The sequence below is a fragment of the Physeter macrocephalus genome, chromosome 11, assembly GCF_002837175.3.
Source record: "Physeter macrocephalus isolate SW-GA chromosome 11, ASM283717v5, whole genome shotgun sequence".
Taxonomy (NCBI): Eukaryota; Metazoa; Chordata; class Mammalia; order Artiodactyla; family Physeteridae; genus Physeter; species Physeter macrocephalus.
This window is the reverse complement of record NC_041224.1, coordinates 174682969-174705148: the sequence shown is the minus strand read 5'-3', so window position 1 is coordinate 174705148 and position 22180 is coordinate 174682969. Positions and strand designations below refer to the sequence as shown.

The 22180-nt window shown below is 37.9% G+C and overlaps 1 protein-coding gene across 4 annotated transcripts in view; it reads right to left on the bottom strand.

Moving 5' to 3' along the window:
• Nucleotides 1-9716: 9716 nt before the first annotated feature.
• The window catches only part of VRK1 (VRK serine/threonine kinase 1), a 78273-nt gene continuing 65809 nt past the window's right edge, over nt 9717-22180 (bottom strand). The window contains exons 12-13 of one of the 4 annotated variants that reach the window (XM_024131066.1): nt 14773-14863; nt 9717-9917 (exon numbers count right to left, since the gene is read on the bottom strand). In XM_024131066.1, coding sequence (XP_023986834.1) covers nt 9886-9917; nt 14773-14863 — 123 coding nt within the window. In that variant the 3' untranslated portion in view covers nt 9717-9885. Of the gene's footprint in view, nt 9918-12638; nt 12662-12762; nt 13517-14772; nt 14864-22180 lie in introns of those variants that run through there. The other 3 variants (XM_024131067.3, XM_024131068.2, XM_055088706.1) reach the window with 3 other exon arrangements.

Here is a 22180-nt window from a genome sequence, read left to right as displayed (position 1 = left end):
ACAAAGACCCAGTGTAGCTATAAATTAATTAATTAAATAGATAGATAAAATAAAATAAAGGACAAAGATCCAAACAAGATGGGGGAGTGGGAATGCAATTTGTAGAAACAGAGACTATGTAGGGACAAAAAAGCTTCCAAATACTACAATGAAAATCCTCAGAGATATAAGGAGATCCTGCACGCACAAGAAAGGACATTTGGAGAACAAAAAGCTCTTGGAAATTAAAAATATGACAGGAGAAATTTAAAAAAATCCTAGGAGTTAGAAGAAAATATTGAGGAAACCTCCCAGGAAGTAGAGGGAAAAAGACAAAAGAGACAGCAAGTAGGTGGGGGGAGAAGGAAAAAAGCTTAGAAGATCAGCCTATGATTCCCAATATCTGAACAGAAGCTCCAGAAAGAGAACAGAGTAGCTTCAAGTGTGCTCAACAGCAACTCTGGAACTAGAAGGTATCAGAGTAATGCCTTCGAAATGCTGAAGAAAAATTATTTCCAATCCATGATTCTGTACAAGTCAAACTATCAGCCAACAGGAAAGGTAGAACAAAGACATCCTCAGACATGCAAGAATTCAAAAAACTTACTTCCCACACACCTTTTTCTCAGGGAGGATGTGCTCCTCCTGATAAGAGGGGTAAACCAAGGAGAAACACACTGGGCCAGGTAACAGGTGATCCAACACGGAAGAGATGCAAAGAGGAAACCCCAGGGTCGGGGGGAAGAAGCGACCCAGGAAGACTGCTGCACAGGTGGGTGAGGCTTTGAAAACCTGTGCCCCAGGCCTGCACTGGGTTCTAGAGCCAGCCACTTGCGTCCAGCATAGACAGGCAAAACCGCAGTCTCCTCTACTGATGGAATCACTAAGAGATCTTCAAAGATAATATAAAACCGACTGAATGATGAGATGATATACGCCCAAACATTGTGAGCAGTTACATTAAAATAGGTGTTTGACCTCATAGCTTGGCTAGAGCCTTTATCCCAATAAATTGCAATATAGAAAAAAATAAGAGTTTGCATTCTTTCTTTCCCCTTCCCTCTCCCCGCCCCCCGCAAAAATGGATATGCAGATTGTGGCTTTGGAAGGCTATCCAAACCTGTAAGTTTTTATTTCTGGGGAGGGAACCTAGGACTATGGAAAAGGAAAGGTTCTTAATTTTTCTGTCATGGATTCTTTCAGTTTTTCATGAAACAAAAACAGGATTATCTTCTATCCAGATTCCTTGGTGGTCCATAATCTTAAATTTAAGACTTCACCATTTACCTTTTTTTAATGAAAGTATTCTTATATATTCTTGATGCTGAAACAGTTAATTTTTATCATATATATTTAAAATATATAATAGGTTCCCAAATGTGATATGGTATGCTATTTTAAAATTTCTGCCAATTACTTTTTTTCCCATCATACTCTCTATATAGTTTTTTTTTTTTTTTGCAGTTGATGTAAAATACTATATAAGTTACAGGTGTACAATATAATCACTATTTACCTTTGTTCCAACTGATTTTTATATCATGTACCTTACATGTATTACCCATGAGTATCTCCTAAAAATTAGTTTAAAATATAGTATGGGTAGGTGAGGTCTAACATATATTGTAGACATTCACTTAAAGCCCACAAAGGCCATCCATCAACAGCTAGAGGGTCCCCTGAAAAACCACGGTAGGGCTGTTCCTGCCTTCCGTCTTCATGGGAGAAACCACGAACCCTGACCTCTTACAGAGTTTGTGACCCGATTTTCAAAGCCAGTTCTATCTTTTTCAAAGGCCAATTCGTTACCTATACATTTTTAATAGTATATTAATTTCACTGCATATCATCTAACGCTGGATAAAATGATCTTGACCCCTTCCATCAGCTTCTGACAGAGGACAAAAACCACCAGAGAGGCCCTCCAGCATTTCTGTTCCTTTGTTAAGACAGATGAAGCTCTTCACCTCTGTCAAGGAGGCCACACTCTCACTGACGGCAACCCAGCCATTTAGCCAAAGGCCAGAGAAGCAAATCCAGACAAAAGATCATATGTGAACGTGAGCTACTAAACATACTTAAAATGGAAATATAATTATAACGAACGCTTGGGTTTCACTAGAATTTGTCTGCCAGGTGGCCTTCGGTAGGGAGGATAGCACCACCAAAGCTACAGCTTGACAGCAGTTCTGAGTAAGAGAAAAGCTAATCAGAAGAATGGCCAGACACTGGGGAGTGGATAGTATTCCAACCCGCCGCTTACTGCTTTAAAAATTAAGATTAAACTACAGTTCCTAATATCTTCTGAATGGGGAAATAGAAAAAGCCACCATTTGGAGTTTAAGAAAAAAAAAAAAAAGCCTGTATATTTTTGAGGTGGATAATCTATTCATTTCAAAACAGGACATCGGCAAATTCGACAGACTAGGGGTGGAGACGTTCTTCAGAGGCACTCGGCTGAGTCAGGGTGACAGGACGCATTTGCCTGGTAGTTTCTCTCCACATCTTCATTCCCAGGGTCCAGATGATTCAGAGAAAAAAACGTCAACTGAATGTGCCTGCACTAGTCTAATTTCTTTTGACAGCCTGCTTCACAAATTGTAAAAAATTTTGAAAGTATTTTTGAAAATGGAAAACAGACCCACTGTCCCAATATGGAGGGCGCGGGCACTCAATGTAGAAAGTACAATCTTGGCAAACCAATTTGCAAAGGGTTGGGGTGGGTGTGCGTGTCAGCGTTAGAAATGATCTGAATTAAAAATCACGAACAATGAGGGCTATCAGTTCGGCGCGAGGGCTCTGAGCCTACGCGCTGGCTCGTCTACAGTTTTTTTTTTTTTTTTAACGTCTGGCAGAATGTTTTACAGACTTAAACCCAGCGAGACTACAATTCTACCAGAAGGTGCCTCAGATGGTTTTGCTAATAATTTTGATCAGCTGAAATGGAGAAAAACATCATTTCAATTATTCACTTTTCAAACCCGTCAACTTTAAGTTGGAATATTAAATGCCCATCTTCCTCCCTGTACCGCCATCAACCAAATAAAACCAAACCCCAAAGAACCCTCACGGAGAGGAAAAGGGGGTTGGCAGTGACAGTTTTGGATATGTTCATGTACTAAAAATCTTGTTGATGTGAATTTCTTGCCCCTCAGGAAGTTGAGTTCAGCTTAAGTGTAACTTTGGGGAACGTTCCTTTAGAGAACTAGGAGGGAGGCTGGCATTGCTCCTGCTGCAAAGATGCAAGTGCGAACCACCATATATTGGCTTTTGTTTTAATAGCCTTTTAACCAACTTTGTTAATGGACTGAGTGCAATTTAGATATGGAACTTGGCTAAAACGTAGCTTCAACTGGCTATTAAAATTTAAGAGCCAACTAAGATAGCTAATTACAAAAAAGCTCCAGTGATAATGCTAAGCAGAATTAGTAATAGCAAATGACAGTCTGTCTGGTCTTATTCCCATAGGGAAAGAAACTCTTAACTGAAGTCAACCAGACACTGTGCAGCCAACCTAATTGCATTACTGGTATTATGGGATACAAATCCGGCAGCTCGCTGGGACAAAACAGGGAAGGCAGTCTGTCAGATTGGAAGCTTGAAAGCAACTGACCCTCTTTTCCATACCAGTTACGGCAGGTTCCGGGAAATTTTATTTTTATTCACAGTTGATGGGGAAGTGTTCTTTCCTGAGGAAACTCCCTGTAAAACCCTAGGGAGGAGGGAGGACGACAGGAAACAGACTCCAAAAAGCAGTTCAAAAGGAAAAGATCCTTCACCGACACAGGATGGGATTCTCCCGTTAGATATTTAGGTCTGAAAAAGACAACAATAACTATCTGACTGCTAAAAAGTTGAGCTTGTGGGGGGAAAATGTTTCACTTCTTTGCTTCATTACAGATACCCTCATTATGGCATCAGTGGAAGTGCAGACTAGCTCTCCTGTGAAGATTTATCATGTGTGGTGGCCACTTTGAATCGGAGGTGCCGGAGTCTTTAACATTCCCTAGTCAAGTGTCTCCCTGCTGTGCCTGTAAATGTCAGTCCAGTTTTTTCACGGCTGTGCGCACAGATTAGAAACAGCAGGAGAGCTGGGAAGTATGACTACAATACCAGTCAGGACACTTGTCTTCGTGGCGCTGCTCAAGTGATTCTTGGAATGCAGGACCCTGCTGTTTTCTAATATTTACACACAACTGGAGTCATCAAGAGCAGTAAATGCAGTCTAAAGGCAGCTTGCTTCTTTTGTTAGGGACTTCACATTCAAATAGGGATATCAACAATAATACCAAAAAAAAAAAAAAAAAAAAAAAACACCCGCGGTTTTAAAGTTTCATATTCCTCCCCCCACCCCCAATTTTGCTGCTAAAAGACCAACCAGGTATTATCATGACTGTTCATTTAGCTCGACCCCTCCCTTCTGAACATCTTCTGTGTGCAGCACACAGTTCGTTGGGAACAGCAGGGGTTCCGGATTCTTGACCTCGAATTGTGATTCTGCAGGCTGTGACTCCTCTGGCCTCGACAGGAACCGACAGGGCCTTAGGAACCATTTTGATATAATTTCAGCCACCTTTGCTTTCTGAACACTTTGCATGACAAATCAAAGACTTATTTTGGGCCTGTAGCACCTGGAATACAGATGACTTCTTTTTCAAAAGCATAGTTAGGAAGTTTAACAAAAGGTGTGTCGGGGGAAACACACTGTGACTGCATGTATATCTTAAGAAATGTCTAAATGATCCTTCTTTAAATTATAAGTTATAGGGTAAGTTACATATTTGTCTTAAGCTCTTAAACATCTGCCAAGGATTTTTACAGGAGAAATTTGAGGGGTGCTATTCACCTTATTAAACTTATACAGTGATGTTTGTCAATTATTTCTCAATAAAACTGGAAAAAAAAAAAAGAACTTCAGGGGGCTGGCAGGAGGCGATGGGGTGTTACACAGGGACCACATCACACACCTTTGCGACCAGTGTTAAGCAGGTTAGGATGTGCACAACCCTTCTCCGGCTGGACTGACTCATGCGTCAGCACCAAAATGTTCTACAAGAGTTAACGAAATAAAGGAAGACAAAAAAACAAAAGCTCTTTTTTGGGAGGTGGCGGGGGGAGAACTAAAATGCTTAGAACATGAAAGTCTTCTTAAGGATCTTAAAGGCACATTTCTCTATCTAGAAAAGTTCAAGACAGAAACCATGACTCTCTTGGCCAGGCAATCTAACAGAATCAACATGTACTTCCAATTGTAACCTTCCCTGGATACATACTGCCCTAGAACTTTCCAGTGTTTAGGCTCAGCAGACCCTTCAGGCGCTTTACTCTTTCAAGTTCATATACGACGCTTATAAGGAAAGTCTGAGGTATCTCTCACATCTGAGAATTATACCGAGAAGGCGCACCATGAACTTCTGGTACTGTGCTTTTCATGTCAAGGTCAGAAAAAATATTAAATACAGCAATTTTTTAGTTATTAAACAACCTGTAGTCCAGGTGTTATAAGGTCTTCATTTACATAACTGTGATCACTTTTCACTTGCTTCTAAAAGATACCACAAACAGAAAGACAACCTACAGAAAAATGGAAACAGATTTCAGACTACTGTCCCACTTCCTCCCCAGCCCCCCACCCAAGGCGGGATCCGTGCCTTTAATATTCCTTCCTGCCTCGTACTCCAGGCACAAAGATTATCTTATAGACCAACTCCACTGATAACTCAGACCCCTAAAAAACGGTTGACTTAACCAAGCCAAAAAGAGGATAGAGTTTTTTGAAGATCCTTTGCAGTGGTTCATAAATAAAACTGTACTTGCTTCATGGAGAAATTTTACAGGTAACTTCATGACGAGCCCAAATTACAAAAATTCAGGAACACTACTCATAAGTTGCAAAATACTACTGCTATAATAAAACTCACCAATATATGAATAACACATCCTTAGTACAGCGAAGATAGTAAGCATTTTATTTGTAAAGTAACACCCAAGTGATAAAGAGAGCTGCCTAAACCATCTGGTCAGCAGTATACTGCATAGAATCATTTCTTCAGTGTGTCTTGTATTCTTTATACCAGCAGAGCTCAATGAATCAGGGGTACATACAGAATAAACTGTGGAACTTTAAAAGACACGCACACACAAAACTTCACCAATGCAACTATTACAACTAGGAAAAATTATGTAAGCATGAAACAGGACTGAAAAATAACACAGCCAAAGGACAAGCGTTTGATTTTTGTGGTGGTGGTGAGATCATAAATGAATTTTTTCTTTCATTTTGGTTTCTGTTAATGTGGTTTGGGCAGTAAATAAGAATTAATAAGTAAAATGGCACTAATTAAATCAGTGTGGCGCTGGCATAAGAACAGACAGACAGATCAATGAAATTGAACTGACAGTCAGAAACAGACCCTGGTATAAGAACTTAATCTGTAATAAAACAGGCAACACAAACCAGGATGGAAAGGCGGTGAGGACGAGAACTTATTTAACAAATGGTAGTGGAGCTACTGGTTAGCTATTTGGAGAAAAATCCATTGTGATCCTTACTTCAAGGCATACATACACCACATTAAATTTCATATGGATTAAAAATTCAGAAGCATTAAAACACAAATCCTAGAAAAAGCCCTGGTAAATATTTCTGATATCAGGATGGGAAATATTTTAAGACAGTAGCAGAAATTACCGTGAAAACGATGAACAGATTCAAGTGGTAAAAATTAAATCATCAACAAAAAATAAACTGGAAAAAGTCAGCAACAAACGTGACGGAGGTTAAGATCATTACTATACAAACAGTACAAACACACACATCAAAAAGCAAACAGAATGACTCGTTTAAAAATAAAAAATTGCTCAGGTTCACTAGCAATTAAAAAAAATTTACCTTATCAAATTGTAAAAATTAGTAGCACTCAAGGTTGACAAAAATGTAAGCTGAGCACTGATTTCTGGGTAAAGTGTTAACTGACGGAGTTTTGCAAAGCAAGTTGATAATGTGCACCAATAACCTTCCATTTTCATAGTCTTTCACCCAATGGTTCCCTTTTGAAAATCTAAGGAAATATTTGTACATGTAGACAAAGACTTATGCCCAATTTTATTCAAGAATATTGTTTATAATATCCCAATACTGAAAACAACTTAAACCTCCAACAACAGGGAAATGGTCATGAAAGTATCACGAATCCATAAGAAAAAATATTATAGAAACATAAAAACTATATTTATGAAGTATTTGTAATAACATGGAAAGTATTTAATGTTCACTTGAAAGAGCAGAATATAAAGCTTTTATAAAGTATGATATTTAAAGATAAAAATGCATAGAGAAGGCTGGAAAAAAATGTGTCAAAATGTTAACAGTGGCTGTCTGTGGGTGGTAGTAATATGGCTAGTTTGTCTTTTGACACTTTTCTGTATATTCTAACTTTTCTACAATGATCAAGTACTATTAATACACTTTGATGACCAGATGAATATAGTTTTAAAGGATAAACAAGCATACACACACATGCACACAAATACATATAATGTATTTATATTTCCACCACTAATTCACTGCTATGCAACTTAGCTCTTGATATGCACATTTAAGTTAGTAATTCAAAGAAATAATTGGGGTTTTGTTGCCCTGGCCTATTAGTGTTTGATTTGTCTTAAAAGGTCACTATTGAAGAACACCCAGAAGATAGTTTACATCAGGGCTTAGATGGTCATCAAAGACTTACCAGCTGCTGTCTAGAAAATATAGCGCACATGTAGCTCCCATCGCCTGAAGGACAAGAGCCTGCACAGGCGTGGGTCCTCAACAGGCTAGAAACCCTCAGCTCACCAAGGACCTAAGAAAATGGCAGAGAAGGCAGGACACATGGGGCCAGGAACACGTCCATACGGACGTTGGATTGTGAAGTGAGGATAAAGAAAGGCAAACCCACAGGATGCAGGGATTGGAAAGACAACAAAAACAACACAAGATAAAAAACAGTAAGTATGGAACTGAAAAAGGCAAGGGAAAAAGCATAACTCTGACTGACAAGGAGGTTATTAAACCACTTCTTTTAAATAAGGGGGGGGGGTAAGAAAAACCAGAGTAAGGTAGGGAACAGAACAGCAGAACGAGGGGATGCAGCCGATGAATCAAACTGGCTACTATGGCTACTAGTTGTTCATTTCTGCAGCCCTGCCAATAGAGCAACATTTGAGAAAATGCCAGCACTTATTAAAAACAATATGTGAGGAAATGTTTGTTTTCTTAATATTTAACCAACAGGTTTTGCTATGTTTTTGTGTTCTGAAAAATAAAAAAGGCTAAGGCACATACACAAAAACACACCACACACATTTTATCCTATTTTAAGCGTCAATGTGTTTGAAACAGAACTTGAGAGTTGATTTAGATGTTACAAATAAACTTGGGGCCATACACTGATGAGGACTAAAATCCAACATTCTACAGAAGACAGGAGGAGGCTCTGCCCAAAATCTAGTTCTCTACTCTGTAAAGTCACAGGGCCCTAGAACCTCAGGAGCCATTTAAAAGATTAACCTTCAAAGGAAAGTCGGCAGATCTGCTTTGCGTTTTTCAGTATCCGACCACTGCAGTGATAAATGCTTCGTGTGACAACTAAATACCACATCAGAGAGCCAAAAGGTAAAGTCTATGTGTCGGTTCAGAGTTGCTCAAAATTGGTACAACCCTGACAGTTTCTGACATGTCTACATCCACCTGTACTATTATTTACTAAATATTTTCTTCAAATCAACTTGCTTTTTTAAAAACTGAAATACTTGCGTTAGGCTTGTCCTAAGCAATAGAGAAATCACCAGTTTAATGTGCTATTTATATTCTAAATACATATTAAATAAATGCTTACATATTTAAATAAAAGTGTACCTATACACCATCTAAAAACATTGTACAGGCTACAAGTGGTAAGGTGTACCACCCCTAGAAAATCCAATCCAATCCCAATTTCTCTAACAAAGTAAATCTTGACATTGTTCATGTTGAAATTCCAAGCTTTTGTTCCCAAGGCAACTATATAGTCTATATTTTAAAATTTCTAATCACTAAAACTCTAAAGTGCTTGGTCTACTGTATCAATATTATACCATACAAAAAAAAAACTTGGAAGAAAAATAATCTGTGAATGAACAATAAGCCAAATATATATATATATATATATATATATATATATATATATATATATATATATATTTGACAGCATTTCCTTAAAGGAAGCCAGTCTAAAAAAATCTTTGATCTGGCCACCACTTGATAATTGCCTGTTTTCTTATCATACAGCTTGCATACTTACATAATTCTCATGTAATCTTTCAAATACATGTATTTCATCTCTCACAGATATACTTACTACTCCATTTTTTCTTTCATAATCTTTTCTCTTCTTTGTACCTCTCACTTCCTAGAGCAGGCGCTTAATAAATGCTTGTGGAACTGACCAAAATCAATACAAAACAAATCTTATGCCCACAACAAATTGTGTATTTGTATCAAGCAAAAAGAGACCTTTATTTTAAGTTGTGTATTTCCTTAAAAGGAAGGATTTTGCCAAACATTTTATACACTCTAGGAAATATACGACGATTAGAAAAGTGCATGTCATAGTAACATTTCTTATATGTACCCCAGAACCTCAAACACACAGCATGGGACAGCTTAAAGGATATAACCTTAATATTGTGAAATTTTATAAATTAGGCTTTAGTAAATTCTACAAAGTATTTAATAAAAAAAAGTCTGCTTTTCAAAGACATAGGTACTTCATTGTTTCCCCCACTCCACAAGACTCACATGAAAATAAAACACTTAATACAGAAAAAGAAGAAAAAGTCAAATGAAAGGAAGAAAAGAAAAACTGGTTCACAGTATTTGATTTACTTCTGGACTCTCTTCCTGGTTTTCGAACCTTGAAGAGAAAACAGAGATTTAAATCACTAGTCATTAACTTACAAAAGCAACAGAACAGAAATATAAGTATTTCCATATATGGTTATTAATATTTAAAAATCTAATTGACCATTATGATTTGTGGAGACGAAACTGATACACAAAGCTATAACTGTTAATACCCTAAAAATCCCGGGAAATTGTGTTAATTTTGTAGTGTGTCAAAAAACTATGCTAACAAAGCCGACCTTCTAGTTTGAAGTTATACAGAATGCATCCACTGGTAAAAACAGACCCCATTTACACTGGTCCAGAACTATTTCTCCCCCAAATTTTTATTGTACAATTAAAAACATTAACTCCTAATGTAAACTATAGCAACAAGACAGGTATTCCATAAGCAACAAGGACCTACTGTATAGCACTGGGAAGTCTGCTCAATATTATGGGAAAAATATTTGAAAAAGAATAGATATCTGTATATGTATATATACAGATCACTTTTCTGTACACCTGAAACTAACACAACGTTGTTAATCAATTACACTCCAATATAAAATAATAAGTTAAAACCAAAAAAGATAGGTATTCCTTGGGGGGAAGCACTGAGGTTATGCATATTATGAAAAGCAAGGCATTTTTTCTAAATGTGTTGCTTTTTAAAGCCTGATCCCTCTACTCTTTAGGCAGGAGAGCACTGGGCTAATCCAAAATGCAAAGTCTTGTCCACTAGGAATTAAACAGATCCCAACTGAGTCGCCTTCTAGAAAAGTATCACATCTGATACTGGCCTAAGTGCCTTATGACGGTTCCTCTCCAACCATTCCTGCGCTGGAAGAACGCAGTGCTTCTCTACCGGGGGCACGTGGATCCGCCTCCCCAAGGAGACTTTGTCTCCCACCCCACCCCAGGCCACCTCCACCGTGAGCACTGCAGAGTCAGAAGGACAAGCTTAGGCCCGATCACAACTGCCTGTGCCGGCAAGAGGGCCACGCCTTCCACGGCCTCGGGCTTCCCTCCGCCAGGAGAGAGCGACGGTACCAGGGTGAGGGCAGCGTGGGGCCCACGATCAATCAATAAACACACTGAACAGCAAAGACATCAGTACTTCTCTTCTGAAACATGCAAAACATTCTTTGAATCTAGGACAAAACATCTACCACACATGTCTAATCATAAACAGTTTCTAAAGGCCTTCTGACTACAGGTTTACTTAGGTACTTAATTGGAAGATCAGTTTGTTTGTTATTTTTCCAAGTTCTAGTTTTTATTCAATTGCCATACATTTCAATTCATGCAAACTTCAAAGTTACATGAATATCTTTTTTTCTCTGCCACTCATAGTGCATGGCCTATACTATGGTGGGTTTAAACTTTTGAGTTTTTTCTTCCATTTTTGTGATATAGCCTTCTTTAAAAAATATCCCATGGTAGATTTTTAGGTTTTTACTTCAACAATTTTGAAATTAATTTTCCACAGAAAACTGAGAATGCTGTGATTGTATGAAATTGGAATAACAGGATATCGCAAAATCAAGGTCCATAATCAATACTACGGCACATCTCCCTTTCGATACAATATGAATCTATAGTCACATTAAAAAGGACACTAAAGTCAACGATTATCGCTATATTCTCATTAATGTCCTAATTTGACATTTTACTCTTAGATTAAATTCCATTGCTGCTTATCCCCATTCAATCTAGATTTAAAGTTTCTCACTGCAACTAAGAATGCCATCACCACCTGCAAATTAGATAATCATATTATGCAACTCAGGGACTTTATCAGTTCAGTATTTTTCCTAATAATCAATTCTGACTGTTACAGAAAAAAATCTATTTCTCCTCCCGTCCCATATATACTCATTCTCATAATACTTTACTAGTGGTAAAAGGCCCAATCATAAGACTAATGGGTAAAACTTAATATTTGAAAAATAAAATATACAAGGTTGGGATACTCTTCTGTGATTTTATAATGCAGAAGGAAAAAAACAAGTGGGAAGTTTCTTTGTAGGGTGCCTTAAAAATATCTCTTTCTTGACTAGACCGTAACTATTCAAGGGGTAAACCTAAGTCATGCTTTCCTCAAAGAATCCTCAAGAATGGTCCAAAATCCAAGGTACTTCAAAAACACCACCAAGAGTAGGCTGTTGAGTTCTGTCTGTTGTATGAACGGTAGGGACAAAGTATACTGGCCATAAATATCATGGCTGTATTAACTAATTTTTAGTACAGTTCTGAAATATTGGCATGGTTTTGAAATGCCAGAATATGTGTGGTTTTTAAAGGTTTATCATTTTGTGGGGAAAAAATTACTTGCAGCAAATTACCAAATTTTCTCAATTGGTAAAAAATCATGCCTTGCATAAAACTACAAGGATTAGAGGCCTCTGTTTTTCTTGAAAACGACCCTGTCACCCCTCTCTTTCTTTGAGAAGACCTACACAAGACACATTTTGAAAGCTTTCCGAATGTGTTCTTACACAACAGACCCCCAGCTAGTCAAAATGAGTTTAGGTGTATCAAGAAAACTATACACGTTTTTTAAATGGTCTAAATAGATATTAAAGGAAAGTTGCTCCCATTTTGCTAGGCACAGCACTCTGAGAGATCACACAGTGAGAAAAATCTCTTACCATATGTAAACCATGAGTCGTGTTTGAAAGTAAAATTGTTAATGAAGAAACTGACATTTCTAAAGCAGCTGTTAGAGATGACCATTCTTGATACATGTTTCTGACGCAAAATCTTAAAGCTCTAAAACACAGAATTCACTGAATTATATATTTCTTTAAAAAACTTCAAATGTAATAATGTACCTTCTCATTCAGGTTACTTTAAATTGGTGAATACAAATACATACAGTTTCATGACCCCTTGGATTGCTTTAGTTTTCTTTGCTAGAAGCAATAACATTTTACTATCTCAGGTAATAGTTCTCTCATTTATGAATATTTACATAGTAAAATACCTTAACTTAGCCTTATATGTTAGGGGGGAAAAAGAATTACAATTGGAAAATAACAGTATTTAATTAAAGCAATGTAGAGTTTATATGAATAAAAGAGAATTTGATTATTTTTATCTTCATTTTTTAATATCAAAAAGAAACCTGGATTATTCTCCTTAAATTAGTCATGGGGTCTACTCTCTTCTTTTGTCATTAATAAATAAAACAAAAATACTAGTATATTTTCTCACAGTAAAAACCATCAGTATAAGGACCTTAAAGTAAAATTTTAGGTATAAGAAACATTTTTCGTAATTAGTCAAATTTAAAATCACGTATGTATCAAAACAAATACCTCTGATGCTCACTAAGCAAAGTGCAGATAACAAATGACCTCCAGGCACGAAGAGACGCATGAGTCGTCCCCGTGCACAGCTGGGAGCTGGCTTTGGCCTAAATGGGTGTCAAGCTCACTGGAACCATGGAGGCCCTCCCCTAACTGCAGTCTCCCGGGCTGAGATGTAAGGGAGTCTAAGCAGGAACATTACTCTGTCTCCATAAACGCTCCTTAACTCTGCTCCCACTCACTGTCAGAGCCGCCGCCGCCGCCGCCTCTGGCTGAGACATGCTTTGAGGTACTGCCCCTCGGGACCCCTCACCTCCTAATGACAGAATGAACCAGACAGGGGAGGAAGGGGAAAAAAAACAAAAACAGGAGGGAATGGAAGACGGCAGCAGAAAAGGAAGAGGGACTATTTCAAAACCTTTAGCTTCCAGAGTGATGTTATACACTCGCTCTTCAGCTATCCCAAGGATTCCCTTGGGTACGTGCAGATAAACCTAAGGACGTACTATCCATAATATATAATGAAGAAAATGTTAATAAGATCAGGGTGAAGATGATTCTCTTTGAAAGTCAATTTTTGCCTTCCGCAAACATGCACGGCTACCACTGTCAAAGGGAAGGTAAAAATACATCACTGGCCTAACTCTGCTGGGCACTTGCACTTTGATGAAATTTTTACCAAAAATAAGCCTTTTCGATTAGAAATCAGAAATATTTCAGGACCAATAAACTGATAAATAAACAAAAGGCAGACAGATAGAAGAGATATCTGGCGGCGGGCGGAAGTGGTACTGTAGCCAGCTCTGAATCTCTCCTCACTGAGGCAAGTAAACCATCTCTCATGAAACCTGGAACACATCTTCCCATCTTCTGAGCCCCACAGGTGTGCCTACACACCACAGACTGGCCATTTATTAACCAGACCAAAGTCCAACCTAGTCTTGCCCTTTGCAGATGCTGCCTTTGCTAACGTCACTTCTGGAACTACTCCATACTAGAAGTGCCTTCGGCACCAGTACATGAACCACTGAAGAAATGACTTTATACCTTGCTTTTTGCTTCCAGACCTTTGGGAAGTGATGATTCGAGGCTTTTACTCCTTGCATCCCAACTTGCTGAGAGAAAAGAAGAGCTGGCGGACCCTGCGGTAAGCCAGGTACTAACCACCTGACCCCTGACATTCCCTCTCACGCCCAGAGTTCGCTGGTACGTGTGGGGAACCGGAGAGACAGTAGCCTGAGCGGTAAGAGTTCTGGTCTCTGCATCTAACCCTTTCACAACAGTTCTGTCATTTAAATGCTCTGCGTTTTGGGCTCCAGATCTGCAGAATGAGAGAAACTCCTGGTCTCAACTTCATGATTATTGTAAACATGATTATAGTAAATAACACAATGTGAACAAAGGACATTGTGATACATACTGTATAAATATAAGATCTTCTCCTACATTTTTTAAATCATAAAATGAGAATGTTATGACCCAAATAGTTAACCCCTTATTCAGTGGGAGGAAATGAAATTTGTGTTTATTATATATAAGAAAAGAGCTAATAGGCAAGACTGTTGAGCTTACGGGTTTGTGTGGCCTCTTCTGTCTGTGTATCTGAGCATTCCATATCTTCAACACCAGGTTGTGTGCTCCGCTCTATTTCTTTCTTTCTCTTCTTACATATAAAAATGAAAAAAAAAAAAAGAAAGAAAAAGAAAGAAAGATGTGGCATGATGGTCAATTAAGAAAATATACAAACTTATCAGATATTAGCATATATATATATGAATCTATACAGGTGTGGGTGTGTCAAAACATACAGGAAGAATACACACAACTTCATGGTGGGGGTCACCTAAGGAAAGGGGCGGGGAGTGAAAGAAAAGGGGATTAAGGGAACCTTCAACTATACAGTTAGTCTGGAAGTGGGTATATTTCTTATATCCACCTCTAACTTTTTATGCCTCACATAACTTATTATTGAAAGCCACGTTTTAACCATCAGGACTGATCATACAGAAACTCTCTTTGAAAGCTGATACTTGCTCAGGCCAATGATACTTATTTCCCCCATTGTACGCTGCACGTGTGGGGTGGGGTAAATGTACTTGATAAATAGGAAAATATGTGCCTGGCCCAGGTACTGCATCAGTGGTTATTCCCTCTAAACTGATGGGGAAATTCTGTGGATCAATAATGGCAAACTTCCAATAAATGTTTTATAATTTAAAGTTTAAGAGGGCCATAAACCTTACTGTAAAAGAAGAGTCTTAAAAGTACAAAGCTCTCCTAAAATCTCAAAAACAGGTTGGATTTTCCACCACTCTCTCAGGCCTTTCCTATTTTCTACATATTTTTCCAGTTGAGTGTTACTTAGGAGTTAATGCCTACGTTCTGTCACCATCCATTCTTTCCAAATGTTCATACAATTTCCTTTTCTTACTTTCTATCACTACAACATTTCCTAACTAGCTCAGTCCTGTGTAAAGTTTTAAAATACTTAACATCTCTATACGTAGGTATAACTATAGAAGGACATTAGTAAGGAATTGAAAACTGCACTTTTCATACAACTTTATCCCATGTAATCTCAAATTTAAATGTGTTAAAATCTACATCAGAATTCATTACTTCTCTAGGTTGCCTAAAATAAGTCTGTAGCATTTAGGAAATCATCTGATACTTCCCAAATTTCACAGATTCACGACACATTAGAACGTCCTCATTTGTATTTTCCTAACAATATTAAGTTAAACTTTGCCTAAGAATTTTCCTCACTTCGGGCCATTTTGTATACAGCTATAAAAGGGTATAATGTCTGCTGACAGGACATTGTTCTTTTGCCTAATGGCAACCATGGGTTCTGTTCCAAAGAGAACTACATGGGAAAGCACAACTCTACTCAAGCTGCGTTATGTTAAAACCTCCAAATGGTCAGAACTGTTATTATCTATGTATTACAGTTAATCCCACTGTTTCAAAATATTCTTACGGTGGCTGTGGAAAGATTAAACCTCAGAGATTCCCATCATGATCCTGAAGAAAATGCTTCACATATATAAACATAACATCTTGACTAAACCTTAAGAAACTTTCAAAGGCATTCATTTAGCAGATTTGTACATGGAGGTATTACTTCTCAAAAATAGCTGGAAGAGTGGCTGCAACTTCATGTAACTGATGAGAGAAGGGGAGAGTGCCTTACATCTTTCTTTTCCAAAGTGTTGCTTCATGATTACTATCTAAACCCTGCTGGGCTGAACAGATTGGTTCGATAATTACATACAATAACTGCAGTGGGCAGGTAACCCTCAGCTGGCACAGGGCAGCTCCCCTGTGAGAACTTCCATGTGCAAACTGCACTGATGGAGTGCATCAGGTACATCTTTCCTGCCGGTGCACAGGCCTGATTAACGCCAGCCAAGACTCCAAGGTCAGCATGTCAGCAGATGTGTGATGCATTAGGCAGGAATAAACACAGACACTTTTGTTCGTTCGGACCAAAATTAAGGAGGAATATTTCAGTACTATATTGCTTTCCATACAGGAGAGAATGCATTTTCCAGTTTTAGGGGGGCAGATTTTTAAATGCTCATTATAAAGGGAGCTATCCAATATGTTCTACCTAAGAACCTAGTGCATTCATCTTGTTTTCAAGCTTATTTAATAAAAAGGAGCTTTCTTAATCTCCATGCAGGTAAATTACATAGGAATGAAAATCAGACAGCATTCAACGAACAAAAGAAACACCTGTATTTCAGCAGTATGTACTGGGGAAAGCACTGAATTTCATTAATCCACACTTCAGTTGGGTATCTCTTGCCCAACTTTTCTGACAATGTATATATCAATAGTTTGGATAGAAAGGACCAAAAGACTACGACCAATTAACAACAACCTTCAAGTTAAAGAACATCTAAGTCTGTTATTCGTTGCATAAGGCGATGAGTAAAATTCCACACAATTTGCTGCCAGCTTCTTTCTACTGATATCACCAAATGCTTCATTTTGTTATCTGACAACTTTTTTAGGCTTCAAATAGTGCATAGTTTGGTTCTCTTTAAACAGAAAATGGCTTCACAAAGTGCCTTAATCTCTGATTTTGTCATATGCCATACCAGGTCTCACAGGTGCCTTTATTTACATTTATAAATGAAATCAAAATATTGCATGACACACAAGAATAATTCATAAAGTTAGGATAGAGTTTTCTTTTAACTCAGCATGGCTAAAATATCTTTAAAAACTACGTTTATTTTAAAGGGCATTAGTGTATATATTACACATTGTATTTTTGCAGTGCTCAGATATGCTAGGCTAAAACTTAGTTAATTAGCAGCTTCTCACTTCCAATTTAGAAACAGGAAGACAAATCAGCTAGATGCACCGGACCGATAATTTACTAACAATCTAAACACTGACTGGAGGCTGGTTATAGACTTACAGCTGTTTTAATGGAAAAGAGAATAAAAGTCTTCAGAGACGAAAACCAAAGACAATTCTTCACATCCCAACTCAAACATCCAAAGATACCCTCTAAATGCTTTCAACAGCATCTAAGAGAAGCCAATCAGATTCATGCTTGCTTCAAAGGAGATGAGTACTGAAGAACTGTTGTTGGTTTTTTCCCCCTTACTACAAAAGTCATGAATGTTCATTACAGAAACTTAGAAGGTACAGCCTAAAATGTTTCAATGGTACCGCACATGTGTGTGTCAAAGAACAAAGAACTCTAAACACAAACATGAGACTGCAATACGCAGTTAATCTTATTGGTCTTATTTGATTAAGGCCACTGAAATCATCATGCAAATGTATACCCTTTAAAAATTACTATTACATTTCTTAATAGTAACCAAAAATAGAATATTTGTTACTCAGTGGTAACTAAAAGAAAAAGGACATATCTTCTATGAAGGTAAAGAAACGCATGTGCTACTCCACAATATTTACAAAACCAGTGGATTTTAGTTAAACTTCCCTATCCAGACAGAAAAAACTGAGGCTGGGGACAAAAGAAAGCTGGGAGAAGCTGCTCAGTGTTTCTAGCTAGTGGTGGTGAGAAGACAAGAGCTAAGGGCTCTTGGTTCTTATTAGAACTTCCTTCCACAGAACCACGCTGTCCCCCACGGGACTTTTCGGTGTGAAGTGGCAGTTTCCAGCCGTGGTGCTTTCGTTGTAACGGATCCCTTCCTAGAGAGCTAGCGCACACATACATACATGTGTACTTGGCAAGCCCAGGGCCACACTCTACTTTCCTTCTCTCCTACCCTGGACACTCCTGGAGGGCAAGGCCTGGGGTTTTCCCCACATGCTATTATGTACCTTACACATACACAAATATCTAGGGGTCTGCACCTGCTGAGCAACTAGTCCTCTACTATTGTAGTAATAAAGAGCTGACTACGTGTTTTACCAAAAGCCCCTCAAAAACTGTGTAATGTTTAAATGGACATTAAGTAATTACAGAAATGTTTTGAGAAAAAGCAGGAAAAGGTCAGACACAACTGAAAAGAGAACAGATGAAAAGATGGGAAGTGGGTCAGGAAATGAGTAAGTGACTTAAATGAGAGATGAATTTGAAGAATGGTCTAAAAAACTGTTACGATACACTGAAGTGATTTATTATTTTAAACAAGTTTCCATGGTAAAGGCTGCGATAAGAATAATGCACACTACAATTTCCTTCCACAGTAACCCTGATTCTATCGGAACAGAGGTAGGAATCCCATCATGTATTTTCTAAGCACCTACTGTGTGCTGGGCACTGTTTCAGGCTTCATTCTCATGGAGAGAAACAGACACTAACAAATCGTTAAAGCAAAAGAGTAATTTTAGCTTTTATAAAAACATTAAGCACACACCAGTTAAATTTCTAAAACTGTCTGCATTTATGTAAGCCCTATAAGAAGTCATTTCAGAGTTCCGTAAATGAGTCTTTTTGAGTAAGTGACCAATGTAATCCCACACACATGGGATTTCACTCTGTGAAATATCAATCCATCTGTAAATGTAACACAGGCATGAGTGCATGGCTAAACCCTGATTTTGTTTTTTGTTTAAATTTAGATATCTCTCCTGTCCACACTTTTAATTATCTATTCTGAAGGTAGTTAATAATTAACATATTACTCGAGTAATTTTATCATTTATTAGCAGGTCTGGGGGTTTAGCAAAAAAAAAAAAGCATGACTAACAAAATGTGGAGTACCTATGTCCTTCACTAGTTCAAGCTATCCCACTCTCATGCCGTGAAGAATTTGCTGTAATTATCTGAAAATGGTGCACCAAAGATTATTGCTAACTCATGAGTTAGCAAATGATACTGATGCATTTGTATACTCTGTCAGAGTAAATAAACAAATGAAAAAACTGCATCTAGGTGGCAAGTAGAATTGACTGCTTGCTCCATGGGCAGCACACTTTTTAGCAAAAGCACTGCTTTCACAAAGTAGGCATATTTGTCTACTTGCTTATCTGGAGCAAATGTGTGTCCCTTCTGAAGTTGGGCCTACTGAGGATCTAGAAACAAGCTGCTTTACAGCCCTACCGTCACCCATCCTCCTAGAGAAAACACAGCCACTGAGGAGATAATGAGCTGGAAAAAAAGTTGAACCTGATCACATGATCTTCAGGAGTACTACATCTGATCACATGATCTTCAGGAGTACTACATCTGATCACACGATCTTCAGGCGTACTACATGACTGAGAACTCACTCTCATCGAATTTTCATATCATAATGGCAATCACAGACTGGAAAGGTCTCCCAACAGCACTTCTGAATACAGTAAATCCATCTTCCAAAGTTGGCAACAATGGCCTTCCGTGACTCTAATATCATTCATGTCACAAAGACCACGAAACTTCCAATACGATCAAACCTGTAGTCACTTAACAACTGAGAGACGTTTCCACAGATTCAATAAACAAAGGTCTAAAGACTAATGTGTATTCTCTTCTATGTTGGAATTAATATGACACTTCTTTACGCTTCTTTTCCTCTGAAGGTTCCATGACCTGTACCATTAATGTCAAACTTTTTAGCAAAGTTAAGGTATTTCAAGGGCAACTTATGGGGAGAGGCAAATGGGTAGCTAGTTATGGTTTAACTGTCTTTAATATTTTATACCTAAAATCACTAGGAGATTTTTAAGTGCCTTGAGCTCCTCTGAGGGAAAAAGCTATGTAAATGCATAATAATAATTAATGGTTGCATGGCCCTGGACAAGTCATCTAACCTCTTCTGAATTTCACTTTCATCACTTGTAAGCAGACGTATCTCATATCAGTGCTGTAAAGTATATGTAAAATAATTTAATGCTGACAGACTACAGAATACTATCAATACATAAATGTTCAATGATAACCTAAAGTTTAAAGGGTTGATACCCTATTACCAGCACCGAGCACCATCAAGTCCCCTGGAGAACTTTCAAACTTAAGAATTAAAAGCACAAGACTCTGAAGCTGTAACACTGCAAACTAAAGAGGCCAATATTTATAAAGATACATATTTCAATGAAAACCAAACCCTATGTATGTACTAGTGGGTAATTAAATGCTCTCAAGCCACACTTGAGCAAGTTTCTTACAAAATAAACCAGGCTACATTAGAGTTCCTATTAAAAACAGACTGCCTGACCTCCCCCCCAATAAGGCTATGTCCACAAAATACCTAATTCCTAAACACATAGGTGGAAAACAACGAACACAGAATTCCCTGGCACTCAGAAGTCCTCTGCTTTACGTCAACTACCTATGGCCCTTTAGTATCAATCAACAGCTTCAAGGAAAAAAGTTAACTTCAAACTCATTAATGTGATTTATCCATTTTTAATATGAGTAAGTTATGGAGCTGCATTTTGGAACCTTTATTTCACAGTAATTACCATCTTGTCTTTGTTGCAAAATCAACTTTTACCAATTCCCCATCATTTACTATTCAAAACAATTTGAACACAAATACTCACCAAGTGAATGTAAGCCAGTCTTCATTCACATCTGCCCAATACACTCTATTTCATAAACTGAATTTTTAAGGATGTATGATCTTAGTTCAAAAGATTCAAATGAAAATGTTCTGCTATTTTCTTGACATCAAGAAACCAGTGGAGGAATCAGGCTCCCTGACTTCAGACTATACTACAAGGCTACAGTAATCAAGACAGTATGGTACTGGCACAAAAACAGAAATATAGATCAATGGAACAGGATAGAAAGCCCAGAGATAAACCCACACACATATGGTCACCTTATCTTTGATAAAGGAGGGAAGGATATACAGTGGAGAAAAGACAGCCTCTTCAATAAGTGGTGCTGGGAAAACTGGACAGCTACATGTAAAAGTATGAAATTAGAACACTCCCTAACACCACACACAAAAATAAACTCAAAATGGGTGAAAGACCTAAATGTAAGGCCAGACACTATCAAACTCTTAGAGGAAAACATAGGCAGAACACTCTATGGCATAAATCACAGCAGGATCCTGTTGGACCCATCTCCTAGAGAAATGCAAATAAAAACAAAAAAAAACAAATGGGACCTAATGAAACTTAAAAGCTTTTGCACAGCAAAGGATACCATAAACAAGACCAAAAGACAACCCTCAGAATGGGAGAAAATATTTGCAAACGAAGCAACTGACAAAGGACTAATATCCAAAATTTATAAGCAACTCTTGCAGCTCAATAACAAAAAAACAAACAACCCAATCCAAAAATGGGCAGAAGAACTAAATAGACATTTCTCCAAAGAAGATATACAGATCGCCAACAAACACATGAAAGAATGCTCAACATCATTAATCATTAGAGAAATGCAAATCAAAACGACAATGAGATATCATCTCACACCGGTCAGATTGGCCATCATCAAAAACTCTAGAAACAATAAATGCTGGAGAGGGTGTGGAGAAAAGGGAACCCTCTTGCACTGCTGGTGGGAATAATGTAAATTGATACAGCCACTATGGAGAACAGTATGGAG